The sequence below is a fragment of the Syngnathus leptorhynchus genome, chromosome 11, assembly GCF_054491065.1.
Source record: "Syngnathus leptorhynchus isolate UIUO chromosome 11, UIUO_Slep, whole genome shotgun sequence".
Taxonomy (NCBI): domain Eukaryota; kingdom Metazoa; phylum Chordata; class Actinopteri; order Syngnathiformes; family Syngnathidae; genus Syngnathus; species Syngnathus leptorhynchus.
Genome location: NC_141205.1, coordinates 2,481,263 through 2,497,471, shown reverse-complemented (window position 1 = coordinate 2,497,471; position 16,209 = coordinate 2,481,263). Strand labels below are relative to the sequence as shown.

The following is a 16,209-nucleotide window of genomic DNA, read 5'->3' as shown; positions in this document are numbered from 1 at the left end:
GAACACGTGACAAAACAACAAACTTTTTTCCACTTCAGTTCATTTCAATTCACTAAAAGCTATGACGCAAAGCCAAAAGGTCAACATATGAAGAGAATTAACTCCATGAGTTCGAGTTTTACACAAAGGTGCCTCTTCCTGTCCAGTCTGTGCAGTTTAAACAAAAAGCAAAGTCATTTCCTCGCTCTGTCTTCAGTCAGGAACCTGCGGTCCAATGCTCGTGAAGAATGACACTGACAGACCGCTGCCTCAGGAGGCCCCATGTCAACACTGCTGCTACATGGGAAAACTCTTCAATGGCAGCATGGCACCTTCATCCGCAAAGTCGCTCTTATTGCTGCTGCGGGGATGTGCAATAATAAGCACAGGCTTTAGAGAGATGGGGGGCTGATGTAACACGAAACACGGCCTCCTCGGTTTGATCACCACGGAGAAAATCCAGCAGCCGAGCCCAAAGGAGGGATCAGACCCAGCGGAGCCTGTTGGGAAATGGCTTTAATTCATCCCAACTCATCCCTTCACAGCTGCCCTTTTCCTTTCTGAGCTGGCGAGCAGGAGACGTGAACCAGATACAAAGAGATGAACTTGTATCATTCAAAAGTCAAGAAAAATGGGGGGTGGGGGGCAAAGACAGCTGTCTCATTTTTAACCGTGCAAAGCTCCAGCTGAGTCATATAGTCACAACGTTGACGGGATCGAAAGGGAACAAATAGGAGCAGAAACGTATGACAAGAAAACAAATCCAGTTTGGGGTTGCAAACCGTGCAAAAAAAAAGTCAATTTGAAACCTGCGCTCTAGAAAATCCGTTCAACTGAGATTCCACTGTACAGTTCATTGAGGCATTATCATCAATCCCACTTGAGTTCCAGGCAGAACAAGCAGGACAATACAAAATGATTGGCTGCTGCATGCAGAAGCATCTACACGTAGATGTTGGAGTGGGTTTCATAATATCACCTTCTCTTAGCTCATCGGTACGGCACTAATATTCGTCATTCTAGAAAAGGGATAGATATATAGAGACAGACTACTATTCATAATCACATTCACACGGTGGACGACTCAGTGTCAATTGAAACCACACAAGTCAGCCAAGTGAAGCACTGCAACGTCACCAACTCCAGAGTAATTAAACGCCAGCAAAGTTTTTAGTCAAACCCAAGTTTCTCCACTCTGACAGAGAGGTAAGACTTCTCAGAAGTGCGGCGTTATCTTTTTCCCATTTAAATGCTAATGAGGGAGCTGCCATCAGTCAAAGTGCTGCAGAAACCGTGTGAATATTTCATCTTATCGCGGCAAAAAAAAAAGGTAACAGCACTCACCACTGAGGTGGAGGGAGGAATGCGTGTTCCTCTCATTAATTTCTACACCGTGACAGCATCCGAGACCATTGTGTAACTTCACACCACCTGCATCGTTCAGCGCACGCACTTCACTTTGACAAGCAGCTAATTGCTTCCCCATCATATCATTCATTTCATAGGATGACATTTTCTTTACATTAGCACCCAAGTGCATCCTGCGCTTATTACCGAATCGTAACCCACTTGAGGACACTCGGTAAAAGTGATAGTAACTATACAGTGTTTTACCTCATTTGCCTAAAGCAAAGCCTTTTTAATGTAGATCAGCATACTTTGGTGGAGTATGGGTTATTTGAAATTCCAAGCCGGAAAGAAAAAATTGCTCTTTAGCGGAACATAATATACATTGTATATAATGAGTTTGGCCTTTTTGGAGCCTGTGCAGCCATCCAGTATTTAATCACAAGATTTCTGAAACTGAGTCAGTGGAATGCCCAAATAAATAACAAAATAAATAACGACCACTCCAGGGTGTATCTCCCACTCGTCCAAAGTCACCCGGCTAAGGTGGCTAAGGCTCACCTCTGACCCTATAGTGAATATGCATTATTGAAAATAGATGGGTGCAAAAGAAGGCCTCAAGTTGATCTTTGTTTCATTTTATCATAAGCATGATGGGCAACCAGGAACAGTTTTATATCATTTTTAAAAAAATCGTGCCGCTGTGGTGTTGACATAATCTCAGCAGATTTTCCTCCTTAGATGGCCCTTGTATATAAAAAAAAGGAGCAGCACTGGAAGGAGAAACAATGGAAAAGCATGAGGGACTTATAAGAAGGAAGGCAGGCGCTCCTCGAAGCCAGGATGTAATAATTGCTTTCCTCTTGTCTCACGCAAGTGACAGATGGCGAGACCACCGGAGGACCGAATGTGGGAATAATATTGTTGATTAAAAAAGAAATACAGCAAGAAGTAACATGCAGCTGTTGGCAAGGAGAGGAGGAAACTCAACTGAGAAAAAGGCAAAAAATGATACCATTTCAACTTAGCCAGGACTGGAACTGAGAAGTTTTGGGAAGGAGATTGAACTGTCTGTTATTTATTCCCGCTCGAATCCGGACGGAGCCGAGCAGAGTTACGGATAAATGTGAGAAAGCGGCTGGCTATTTGTTTGGGCGACGGGACCACCCTTCAAAAGCAAACGCCCACCTGCATGTGTTCTGCTTTTTTGCGTGTTGGCGTGCGACCGAGCGTGATGACTTTTCAAGATCAGCCGAGATTCCAAGAAGAAGAGAACATATCAATACCTCCTCCTGCTGAGCTCAGTGCGTGAAACAGAGTGTGTGTGTGCGCGTGTATGTGTGTTGGAGAAATTGTTTCTCACAAGTCTTTGATGGCATCGAGGGAAATTTAACACATTTAATGGCAAACATGATGCAGAGCTCGTTTTTTTTTTTTTTTTTGCATTCTCTGCTGTGAGGAGCAACAATTTCATCAGTGTTCCTGCTAGACATTTTTCAAAATGATACTTATATAAATTATGTCACCATTGTAAAATCATTACTCCGTCCTTTGCATAGTTATCAATTGATCCTTTGCATCCTTTCATCGGATCCATCGAGTTCAAACGGCAAATGTTTGAAACCCAAGCTAGAGTACGACACATTTATGGAATAATAAGCATGCGTCAACTGCTTTGTGCGCTGACGGGCTGAGAAGCAAAATAAGCCAGTGTGATCAGGCGAGGGATGGAGTGAGATTAAAAGATTTAAGGCTCCATTTGTTCATGAATATCTGAGGCCAGGGCCAGAGAACGGCAGGCAGGTTCTGGAGGTGTTGGGAGGAAATGGACTTTATAAGCATCTGGTCAGTGTTGGCAGTTTATATGGGCGACATCATGTCACATTATAATTCAGCGCATATGACCTGTGTTGAACGTGAGAATATTGCATCAGTCAAACTAAACCATTGCCGGAACACAAACGAGTCCCATGGGTTCTGCGCTAAATGTGTATTTATCCTGCAATGAAGTCATTAGAAGAATATTTGAATTGGACACGTTGCGTTATTTGAAACACCCCGTGTACCTTTTTACGCCTTCGTCGACGCTTGAACCGTCTAATCGCCAATGACAAGGAAAAAACGCAGGAGGAAATTTGAACAAATGGCTTTTGAGCCTCTGGTTTGGCCACGCCGTCTCATTTCAACACTCTGCCACCTTCTGGAGCTTACATCATAATGACTTCTTATTCACAGGGAGGTTCAGTTTCACCAAATAATTTGAAGACTGACTTTAGGTTAGAAGATATGACCATGGATTATGACATTGCTACTTTAGGTCCCAAAGAGTTTATTTTAAATCTTTGCATTGACATCAATAAATGTCAATAAATAAATGTGCTCTTGATAAATTTCTTCCCCCTGGAGTACAAGAAAACACACTGCGGTCTTGTTATATTTTTAATTTTGGGGTGGATGCGCAGCTAGGTAGGTGCACTCCCCCATGGGTGTGTCCACGCCCTGAGGGTGGTGGGGGTCTCCTCTATCCACCTGCACACGCCGCTTCCCAGCCACTTGAGCGCTGGGAGCTCGTCTGTCTCATAGCCTCGCTCCTTCTGGATCAACTCATTCTTTTGCACCGCGGTGGAAAGTACACAACTAATAACGGAAGGCGCTTGAACTTAAGACGGTCAAGTTCAATTGAATCCATCCGAGTTTTGTTAGTCGGAATAACCGAGCGGGATCTGCGGAGGGCACACGACTGCGTGCGCTCGCCCAGACGCGCCGAGGACCACCGGAGGCTGTTGGATGGTTGTACAATTTTTGGACCGCTTCTATCACGAGCTGCATTGGACTTAACTAAACGCAAGGTAAAAAAAAACAAAAAAAACAACAACAATAAGAGTGGGTCGTTTTTGTGTGTTACGCGTCGCGAATCGTGGAGCTTTGAGGCAGATGCGCCCTTTTCATCAACGCGCGTCTGCCCGTGCGGAGAATATAGTATGCATGCGCGCCACGCCATAAATCATATTTATCTTACAAGTTTAGTCCTTTACTTGGCCCCGGAGAAATCTTTCAATGTTTATCCTAAGCAACAGGCTCCTCTGTTGTTATATTGGAGCTGGCATTAATACAAGCGCACTTAATCTACTATAGCAGAGCTAATGACACAGGTCCTCGGTTTACGACGTTGCTCATCCATTGCCAAAATGTTGTCTTTCTTTTCATGAATTAATGAGCTCCACATTGTCATTTTGAGGCAATGGCTGTGGTTGTGCCCATTGTTCTTTTATTCCTCTACCAGTCATCAAATCCCTCTATCCTGTTTTCTTTCAATCTACCCTCTACTACTCTTCCCATCTTAACCAATTTTCCACCAGTTCCTAGTTCTGTTTGAGGTTTCGCCAAGCCCTCGCTCATCTGTGCTTCATTTGGTGTTCTCGGAGTTGGCGTCATAAAACAAATAACTGATTTGACTTGAGGTGTTTAAATGGTGTCGGTCATTCACACACAAAAAAACAAAAATAAACAATTATCCTCACTTGGTGACATGTGGTTCAAACCCTGGTCACTTTTTTTTAAAATCTCGATTAAAAGGTCTGCTTTGGATTTTTTGCCTCAAGGCCCTCGGCATGGAACTTGATCTTAAACCCTGACTGACAGTTTGACCTCAGACTGCAGACCCATGTCTCAGAGTCTCAGTGTCTGTGTGTCTCGCTGTCGTGCCAACGTAAATTATAGCTCCCAGTGCCGAGGTACGCTTGTTTTATTGTCTCCTCGTCCTCCACAGCGACTTGCCACGCTGCATTTGGACACTGTCCACCAACCCAACATTTGGAGCCCTTGCAACTAATTGCTAAAGAAACACAACCAAAAATACGATTATACTTGCTTGATGTGATGTCACACTTTATTGCAGCAGGTTTGTTTGCGAGACGTAGTGCAGGGAGCAGCGGGAAGCGCTGTGGGTGGTTGGAGCAGAGAGAAGCTCTTTGTAAGTGAGAGCTTCATCCCAGAATGTAACCGCAGCCATTGAAACCCCAGCCGTTGGCAATCCTCCACCTGAAGTTTTGAAAAAAATAAAAAAATAAATACACCGGTGTCCAGCGACAAATATTCAAGCCGTAAAAAGAAATCTATATCGAAACTAGAGTCGAAACGTTTGCCGGTCAAATTTAAACAGTCATGAAATTTCAAGTGATGTCATGTTAGCGCTGTCTGATGTGCCTCCATCTGTGTCCCTCAGCTCCTGGACTCTCCTCCCTATCTATCGTTTTGAAAGAGACAATGTTGTGGGACAGCCTGTGCTGTGTGCTGGCCCTGCTGGCCTTGTCGTCCGCGGGGCTGCCTCCGGCCCTGGAGCCTCTGTCCGCCCCCAGGATCTTCCTGTCCTTCAAAGGTGAGTCTCCATCGCTGTGTTGGCGTGAGATGCTACGCTGAGCTATTTTTAGGGCCTGAGCACCAGGCGGTGTGAAAGCCTACTTGGAATTGTGATGTTTATGATTCAACGGCCTTTTTGAGGACCCTTAACATACTCATGGTTAAGTCGATGTAACCTATAGAAAATATTTGCATGTAGATTTGCATCAAAAGTTTCTTCAGCAAAAAAGAAGACATTTCTGACAGCAGTTTTACCAATCAACATGAAATTGAATGGAAAATGTTTATCATAATAGAAAATCCCAAAGATGCATGCGTGAAATTGAGCAGGAAGTCGACAACTTTGGATTGAAGCAGCGGTAATTACTTTGACAAACTCCTACAAGGGAATTCAAACAAAAAGGGTCTTCTTGCAGCTTTATATACAGTAGAATCGCTTCTATGTATTTATTGATGTAATTGGTGCCAGTAAAGTTGAAGGCTTTTCAGTCCAGTTCTTGGATGACTAGTCAAATGTTGTTGATGCTCCTTTTGAAAGCTAAAGAATATGGTATAGACCCCTTCCCTTTTCTTTTTCTTTCCTTTTTTTTTTTAATGGCCTGACCGCTATTAGTTGTCCAAACAGGCCTTTGTGTGGCCTCGGCTCCCTTCTGAAATCAAGTCCGATTTCACACTTGGCTGGGCCCTCACTCAGGCCGACATCCAACATGTTATGAATGTTTGCCAGTTGCCACATGAGACCCTTTCAGTGTGAGTGTGTGTGTTTGTGTGTGTGTGTGTGTGTGTGTGTGTGTGTGTGTGTGTGTGTGTGTGTGTGTGTGTGTGTGTGTGTGTGTGTGTGTGTGTGAGTCTCCTGTAAAAATAGGCTTCGGCATTGTAGTGATGTGTGGCAGACTGCATTTTGTTGATCGAGTGTGGGGTAAAATTGACAATAAAAAGTATTCATGTCTTTATCATTTAATATTAGATGGCAGGCAAGAAGGGTCATTATTTTCTTCCTCGGGACAGTCAGACTCATTTTCACAAAATAAATAGTGTCAATGCTGCTTGTTGCAAAGTCAGGCACATACCGATTCCCCCAAAATTGACAGAATTCGTCACAATCAATTAATTGATTACCATATTCATTATTTTCTTGCTCATGTTGTCTCCTTTTTTTTTTTTGGGCTTACTTTATTTGTTTTTGCCCTCTTGATCCATCGCATCCCATTGTGTGCCGCTACTACTCGCGCATGTACACACTTGAAAAGAGATCATCTATTTGTCCTTTACGTCTCATCAATTTCCGTTTTGTTTTTTAATTAGTTTGAGACTTTATGCATCGCGGAGCAACCTCACATAGATTGAAATGCCCATAAGCTGTGCGCTGACTAATTGTATTGGTTTTCGCGCCACGCTGCTGGGAATAGCTCTTAGAGGCGCTTTTATTCATTTTTAATGAGCTAGCGTACTGAACTAAATAATGGGGCATGAGCTTTCACAATTGCTTTTAGTTGCTAGTTCCATATTTGGGTGCAATAAATATGATAACAGACTAAGTTAGCTGTGGGAATTCGTAAAACCTTTGTATTTGCTAAAAAAAAAAAAAAAAGACATTGACATTGAATTCAAACTGTCCATTTGAACCTTCTTCCTTCACCTTCATCTTCTTCCGCTTATCCGGGGTCGGGTCGCGGGGGCAGCAGCTTTAGGAGGGACTCCCAGACCTCCCTCTCCCCAGCCACTTCCTCCAGCTCATCCCGGGGGATCCCAAGGCGTTCCCAGGCCAGCCGAGAGACGTAGTCTCTCCAGCGCGTCCTGGGTCGACCCCGGGGTCTCCTACCGGTGGGACATGCCCGGAACACCTCCCCAGGGAGGCGTCCAGGAGGGATCCTGATGAGATGCCCGAGCCACCTCAACTGGCTCCTCTCAACGTGGAGGAGCAGCGGCTCTACTCCGAGTCTCTCCCGGATGACCGAGCTTCTCACCCTATCTCTAAGGGAGAGCCCGGACACCCTGCGGAGGAAACTCATTTCAGCCGCTTGTATCCTGGATCTCGTTCTTTCGGTCACGACCCATAGCTCGTGACCATAGGTGAGGGTAGGAGCGTAGATCGACCGGTAAATCGAGAGCTTTGCCATTTGGCTCAGCTCTCTCTTCACCACGACGGACCGGTACAGAGTCCGCATTACTGCCGACGCTGCACCGATCCGCCTGTCGATCTCGCGCTCCATCCTGCCCTCATTCGTGAACAAGACCCCAAGATACTTGAACTCCTCCACTTGGGGCAGGATCTCATCCCCGATCCGGAGAGGGCATTCCACCCTTTTCCGACCGAGGACCATGGACTCGGATTTGGAGGTGCTGACCCTCATCCCGACCGCTTCACACTCGGCTGCGAACCGCTCCAGTGAGAGCTGGAGATCACGGACTGAAGAAGCCAACAGCACCACGTCATCTGCAAAAAGCAGTGACGCGATGCTGAGGTCCCCAAACCGGACCCCCTCAACGCCTCGGCTGCACCTAGAAATTCTGTCCATAAAAATTATGAACAGAATCGGTGACAAAGGGCAGCCTTGGCGGAGTCCAACCCTCACTGGGAACGAATCCGACTTACTGCCGGAAATGCGGACCAAACTCTGGCATCGGTGATACAGGGACCGAACCGCCCTTATCAGTTGGCTTGGCACCCCGTACTCCCGAAGCACCCTCCAGAGAACCTCCCAAGGGACACGGTCGAACGCCTTCTCCAAGTCCACAAAGCACATGTGTACTGGTTGGGCGAACTCCCATGCACCCTCGAGGATCCTGCCGAGGGTGTAGAGCTGGTCCACTGTTCCACGGCCAGGACGAAAGCCACACTGCTCCTCCTGAATCCGAGGTTCGACCTCCCGACGGATCCTCCTCTCCAGCACCCCTGAATAGACCTTACCAGGGAGGCTGAGGAGTGTGATTCCCCTGTAATTGGAACACACCCTCCGGTCCCCCTTCTTAAAGAGGGGAACCACCACCCCAGTCTGCCAATCCAGAGGCACCGTCCCCGATGTCCACGCAATGCTGTAGAGGCGTGTCAGCCAAGACAGCCCCACAACATCCAGAGCCTTTAAGAACTCCGGACGGATCTCATCCACCCCCGGGGCCTTGCCACCAAGGAGTTTTTTAACTACCTCAGTGACTTCGACCTCCGAGATTGGAGAGTCCGCCTCAGAGTCCTCAGGCCCTGCTTCCACAAAGGAAGGCGTGTTGGTGGAATCGAGGAGGTCTTCGAAGTATTCCCCCCACCGACTCACGACATCCCGAGTCGAGGTCAGCAGCACACCATCTCCACTGTAAACAGTGTTGACCGTGCACTGCTTCCCCCTCCTGAGACGCCGGATGGTGGACCAGAATTTCCTCGAAGCCGTCCAGAAGTCATTCTCCATGGCCTCGCCAAACTCCTCCCACGCCCGAGTTTTTGCCTCAGCAACCGCCGAAGCCGCGTTCCGCTTGGCCATCCGGTACCTGTCAGCTGCCTCCGGAGTCCCGCAGGCCAAAAAGGCCCTATAGGACTCCTTCTTCAGCTTGACGGCATCCCTTACCGCCGGTGTCCACCAGCGGGTTCGGGGATTGCCGCCACGACAGGCACCAACAACCTTACGGCCACAGCTCCGGTCGGCTGCCTTAACAATGGAGGCGCGGAACAAGGTCCACTCGGACTCAATGTCCCCCGCCTCCCCCGGGACGTGGGAAAAGCTCTGCCGGAGGTGGGAGTTGAAGCTCTTCCTGACAGGGGATTCTGCCAGACGTTCCCAGCAGACCCTCACAGAGCGTTTGGGTCTGCCAGGTCGGACCGGCATCTTCCCCCACCATCGGAGCCAACCCACCACCAGGTGGTGATCAGTTGACAGCTCCGACCCTCTCTTTACCCGAGTGTCCAAAACATGCGGCCGCAAATCCGATGACACGACTACAAGGTCGATCAACGAACTGCGGCCTAGGGTGTCCTGGTGCCAAGTGCACACATGGACACCCTTATGCTTGAACATGGTGTTCATTATAGAAAATCCGTGTCGAGCACAGAAGTCCAATAATAGAACACCGCTCGGGTTCAGATCAGGGGGGCCGTTCCTCCCAATCACGCCCTTCCAGGTCTCACTGTCATTGCCCACGTGAGCATTGAAGTCACCCAGTAGAACGATGGAGTCCCCAGAAGGAGCGCTCTCCAGCACTTCCTCCAGGGACTCTAAGAAGGGTGGGTACTCTGAGCTGCCGTTCGGTGCATAGACACAAACAACAGTCAGGACCCGTCCCCCCACCCGAAGGCGGAGGGAGGCTACCCTCTCGCTCACCGGGGTGAACCCCAATGTGCAGGCGCCCAGCCGGGGGGCAATAAGTATGCCAACACCTGCTCGACGCCTCTCACCGTGGGCAACTCCAGAGTGGAAGAGAGTCCAGCCCCTCTCGAGAGGGCTTGTACCAGAGCCCAAACTATGTGTGGAGGCAAGTCCGACTATGTCTAGTCGGAACCTTTCTGCCTCACACACCAGCTCGGGCTCCTTTCCAGCCAGAGAGGTGACATTCCATGTCCCTAGAGCCAGCCTCTGCAGCCGGGGATCGGACCGCCAAGGTCCCTGCCTTTGGCTGCCGCCCAGCTCACTATGCACCCGACCCCTTTGGCCCCTCCTATAGGTGGTGAGCCCATTGGAAGGGGGACCCACGTCTTCTTTTCGGGCTATGCCCGACCGGACCCCATGAGCGAAGGCCCGGCCACCAGGCGCTCGCCTTCGAGCCCCACCTCCAGGCCTGGCTCCAGAGAGGTGACCCGCGTCCGGGCGAGGGAAAACGGCATCCATTTATCTTTTCCATCATAAGGGGTCTTCTGAGCCGTGCTTTGTCTGGCCCCTCACCTAGGACCCTTTTGCCATGGGTGACCCTACCAGGGGCATGAAGCCCCAGACAACATGGCTCCTAGGATCATAGGGGCACGCAAACCCCTCCACCACGATAAGGTGACGACTCACGGAGGGGTTCCATTTGAACCTGCCTTAGTAAAACCAAAAGGACAAAAACGTTCTTGTTCAAAGTCAAAACCCATCCCAAAGCCTGGCGGCCTTTTATGAGGAGAGCTCGTAAAAACCCGAAGGCCTTGTTTTAAACTAACAATGATCATTTAGTCTCAGCTTGCAAAACTTTAAGCGCAGGCTGTTATTAAGTAGCGCCACACAAAGGGCTAAAGGAATTTCCATTCAACGCAAGGCACGGATAGATCATCAACTCAAATCCCGGCGGGTTCTAACAAAGGTGCAAATGCATCCCTCGGGCTCTGGTCTAAGGCTTCGTTGACTTGAGAATACATGAAGCGATCACAAATTGAAGAACCACATTGATGTGCAGTTATGTAGGTGTGTGCTACAAAAACAAAAAAAGCCTGTCTTAAGTTAGCTTCTCCATATTTACCTTGAAAGCAGCTCTATAATCGCACACTATTTTAGTGCGCAAAAATTGGCCGAGGTTGTGACCCTGGGAACAGAAGCCCGTCAGAGTCGAGGTTAACTGCTCTCAAACTATGGGAGAGTAGCAACATATTAACAAGTAATAGCTTGTTACTCTGATCCTCGGGCCACATTTGAAAGTGTTTAGCCTTGTTTTGCCTCCCAGCGTCTTTTGTCGACAAGGTGAACACCTGGCCACAAGGTTGGCCTGCCTGAGAAAAGATCCAACTATTTGGGATTTGATCATTTTGACTTAAGTGTGCAACAAATTTGTTGGCCAAACCGTAAAAGATATTGTGATTTTTTTTTTAAAACAAAAATATAGCACTTTAAAAAAAAAAGCTTGATATAAAGATGATGTAAAGAATTAAACTGGTTTTATAAAGTGTATGTACTGCAATATTTTTTGTTTGTTGGATGTGTGCCTTTAATACTTATCAAGATTCTGCAGTGCTTGCCAATGAGTTGATCATCGTGTGTGTTAGGGTTGAATGTGAGCATCTGAGTGTGAGCTGTGGCCTACAGCAGCTGCTTGTAAATGTTTTGGTTTGGGATTTGTGTGTTTGACTGTTGGTTCTGTTCAACAAACTATGTTTCTTTTATTCCAAATGCGAGAGCTTTACAGTACACTATATTAGGTACACCTGCACAATAATAAATCAAGTTAGATTGTTTTGTATTGTACTGTACATAAGTCTGCCTTGATAAAGAATATAATACAACATTTTCAGAGATTTCATTCAATGCATTGTTTTTTCCAGTTCCCGGTTTTGCAATACTTTGTTTTATTGCCCCTTTAGTGTCACTAAAAAAAGCCAAGCAAAATATTCCAGACACAGATGTGCATGTGTTGCACATTAGCGCAGCAACTGCACTGTTGACGAGATGCTAAATGCAATCATTCCGTCAGTGCATTGTCGTCCTAATCCATAAATCCTCGTGTCACTCAGTAATGCAATGTCATGTAATTGATTGCCCGTGTCATCGGCCAACATGGCCCGCTAAAGTGTATTGCCCTCGCTAAACCTAATGAGACAGGACAACGAGTGACTGTGGCGCTATGACGGTAGCAAGAGTAGAAGGCTAATAAATGTCTTTAATGTACTGTCATCGAATCATTTTATTTTTTAATGTCGTTTTAAATGTTATAGCCGTGATTAACAGTCGTGAATTGACAGTCATATGGTACAAAAGTGTTTCCTGATTTCTTTTTAAATTGATTTCAATGCTTCATTATTTTAATTGAATCAGACAGTTTTTTTTTTCTTAATTTATTAATATGCACCTCTAAGTATAAATTATACATAATATACTTTTGAAATTAAGTGGCATTCATCTGTTTGATGAGAAGTAAACATGCAACCAAACAAAAAAAAATCCTATTCATTGCACGGTGTACATGACTCAGCTCACTCTGCATTGTCTAGTAGTTTGTGGCCATCCTCCTGCCAGCTTACATTTCTCTCCCGCCTCCCCAATTGGATTCAGGAGCACAAATGTCAGCCTTTCCAATTCAGTGAAATCATAAAAGGGCTTTTGGCAAATCATTTGTCATGTTTTTTTGGACACAAAGTTTCCCCTGCTGTCCTCCCCCCTGCTGGCGTTGTACCTGTCGGCATCAACACGGTGGTCCAAAACTGTCCATGCTTTCCTTTCCCTTTTAAATCCCCATTAGTGAATGTCAAGGCCCTGAAACACTTTCCCACACAACAACACTGTGGCACGCAAGCCTGCAGCAGTTATCACAAGACTTTGCTACTTTATCTCTGGAGATGCTGCCGGAGGAGAAAAAAAGAGGAGGAGGAGGAGGAGGAGGAGGAGGAGGAGGAGGAGGAGGAGGAGGAGGAGGAGAAGGAGGAGGAGGAGGAGGGCAGCACCGCATCCCCAACAACCTCTACTCTTGCTGGATGCATGCTGTCAAACTATGATTATTCACAAGACAGAAAAAGGAGGCGACAGTGCTAAATATAGTGTCCTCGCTGTCTGCTTCTTTCTCTTTTGTTTTTTTTCACTGCTTCGTCAGCAGCGTGCACCCACGCCTCCTGCTCCTTGGCGAGCCCCGCCCACGTCCTGGGTCCGCTTTTTCTGCCAGGCTGAGCCGTCCTAGCAGGACAAGATTTCCAAAGAGTGTGCTTGAAATGGTTACTAGGTGCAACAATGGCACAGACTGGTTCATCTCGTTGGGAATACCAAAAGAGTACTCGTGCAGAATAAATAAGCACTTTAAAACGATTTACGTATTCAAATAAATATGGCCTTTGAACAGGGGTGTGTAGACTTTTTATGCCACTGTATGTAGGCTACCAGCTTTGTCTGTTATTGTTTTTGTGGAGCTTGCGTATGATTGGTTTTCCACTGACATGATTTATCCGAGCACTTGTGTGTTGTGTAAAGAGGGACACAGCACAGCAGGGGAGCAGAAGATGCTTTGTGGAGTGGCGGCATGTGATTGGCAGGTGTGTGTCTGCTCACTCCAGCCCTTTTTATAGATCAATATGTGGAAGACATGATAAAAATAAGCCCCGGCTACACTGTTCTACCTCAAACCTGACCGTAGCGACCGCTAAAGTCCGCAGGAATGTTTTTCCGAGTCCCTCGTTACTTGATGCAGATTGTTACGTAGCCTGCGATTAATGTCAAGCGTCTACAGGCCGAGGACAACGGTGGTTCCGGTAGTGAGTGTGAGGGGCGAGACGCAAATGGTTTTTAGAAGAACGGGTTGTCTTGCGATTCCAAGTGACAGACGAGCATAACAGGGAGTCTTTTTAATATTCATGTCTAGTACTTGCGCTTATGTGTGTGTGTTTGCAGAGCGCTTTCTATATATATTGCACGTGGTGCGACTTTGGCTTGGTTGCCATGACAGCAGCTACCTGTTCACAGTTTTGTCATACGCGTAGTTGTCCTTCGATTAATAATATCTATCGATAGCAGCAGTATCGAATATACCAGTTTTTTATTTTTATTTATTTTATTTATTTCATATCCTTGTGATCTATCTTAAGACCCGTCCACTAGTACCTCTTTGTCCTCACTATCAGGACAACTTTGTCCGTTTTCCACAACTAGTACCATTTTGGGCCCACCGGTACACAATGAAACTTTACTAATAATTTACTGTGCTACACGGGTAATACTATTAGACCCAACTAGAAGGCTACTCTACTCTATTAGTAGCGCCAAAATGCCCTCCAGTCTTTATGCCTCGCTAATTCAGTTACCCTAACATTGCTAGTGAGGACACAGAGGTATATAATATATAAAATTTGTGTTGGATGTCAAGCTTATGGTCAGCAGTAGGTCAGACGTGCTCCTAGTAGAAAGAAAAAGTCACTAGTAAGACCAAGTGGGTACACTAGTCTGGTCTAGTCACTCTTGAATTGTATTACCTGTGAGCTGTCACTGCCCAGCAACCAAAGGAGATGTGGTTTGTAATCATAGCACACTTATTTCCCCCGGCGTTAGCGTCTTCGCACAGAAAGTCCCCGGGTGACCATCCGAGGAACTACACAATAGTCTTTATTATAGTGATTTGTGAAAAGTTTTTGTACGAGAAGTGTGACATTAACGCTGGTATTTTGCTCAGGAGGAGGTGTCGGCCAGATGTTTTTGGTGGTGGTGGTGGTGGTGAGGGGGGGGGGGTCCCAGGGGGAGTTGCAGCTTGGGCTGAAATTAAGTGGACAGCAGGTCAAGGGCACCTCTCTACTTGTTTATTCAGACAGCGATCATTCATTATCATTTGTCTGTCAGTGTCGGGATCTTATTTCTGCGATGGCGATGACCTTTTCCAACACTGGCGATGGAAGCCCCCTTTGGTTATATGGATGTTTGTAACTAGTGTCGCTTTAACTCATGAGCCCAACATCTAGAGTTGCTGCACTTTATTAAAAGGATGTCGCTGAAAAAATAATTAAATCCATTTTGGAAAAAGGTTGCATCACTGAAAGATGTGGAATATGAGTGAGGGTAAAATAACTGTGCCATATTTAGTGATCCTTAGGGTTTGGACATTGAGGAAATGTTGTAAATTGTGAAAGTAAAATGCAAAATATGTCAGGGTTTACACTTTTGGAATAGTGAAATATATCAGTTTAAGCTCCAGTTGAGGCATGAGGATTCCCCTCCTATTTCCCAAGTCAAACAAAACATCTGGTGAATTAATCAAATGGATTTTATGTCGGTATGAGTCAAAGTTAGGCAATAAAAGCAGTTTGAAAAGATCATCATGCGCTTGTGGAACTTCTTAAAATAAGTTTGTAATGGCTTGATTTGGAAGTTCCAACTAGCAGTTAAGTGTTAAGGACACAGTTTGTTTTGGAGAGACTTCGTTGATGAGCTTTCGGATAAGTTATGAACTACGTGAAAATACGGGCCTGATATCCTAAAAGACCAAACGTAAAGGTTATTAGCCGATAAAATAAACGTGCTTCTTCTCTGACTCATCTCGATGTCAGCGTGGTTGTTGCGTAAAGTAGGTCACGTACTGTATTTGGTTCTGTAACGGCTTGCCGGAAGCTCATCGGAGGGGAACATCGGTCATCTTGTGACAACAGGTGCGTGTGAAGAACGAAAGCAATGTTGCTTCAGAGTCCAGCGAGCGTTTAGTGTGCAGCTATTGTTGGCATCTGTCTGAGGAGATTTAATGCACCCACGTTTGACTTGTAACTATATGAAGCTCAGAACGTGAAGAAGATACAAGGACACATAGTGGACAAATTAAACATTGACCAGCCTTTTACAACTGACTGTAAATTGAAATTCAAGGATTGTTTGTTCCTGGCAACAAGTGCTATCATATTAGATTATCAACTACCATTATGAGCAAATTCAGTTCAGCAAACAAAAGATAAATCGTGACCAGTATGTCGATGGTTCCTTTCTGCTTTCCCTGTATGGACAAAGAGAACCATATCCCGAAACATGATAAATAACTCAGGAGTAGAAGGCGGTCGGAGGAAAATGCAAAAAGGGGAGCTGGTGGGGGCTCCGCGAGCACTAATGGACTGCAGGGCACCTGTGTCACTTTTGCTATCAGCCTATGAGAGTGAATAGATGGAGGGATTGGAGAAAGAGC

At 46.3% G+C, this 16,209-nt stretch overlaps 1 protein-coding gene across 1 annotated transcript in view; it reads left to right on the top strand.

The window, feature by feature from the left end:
• The first annotated feature begins 3,897 nt into the window (after positions 1-3,897).
• sema3fa (sema domain, immunoglobulin domain (Ig), short basic domain, secreted, (semaphorin) 3Fa) overlaps positions 3,898-16,209 on the top strand; it is a 40,923-nt gene continuing 28,611 nt past the window's right edge. Inside the window, exons 1-2 of the mRNA XM_085923695.1 lie at positions 3,898-4,175; positions 5,552-5,704. Coding sequence (XP_085779821.1) covers positions 5,593-5,704 — 112 coding nt within the window. The 5' untranslated portion in view covers positions 3,898-4,175; positions 5,552-5,592. The remainder of the gene's footprint in view (positions 4,176-5,551; positions 5,705-16,209) is intronic.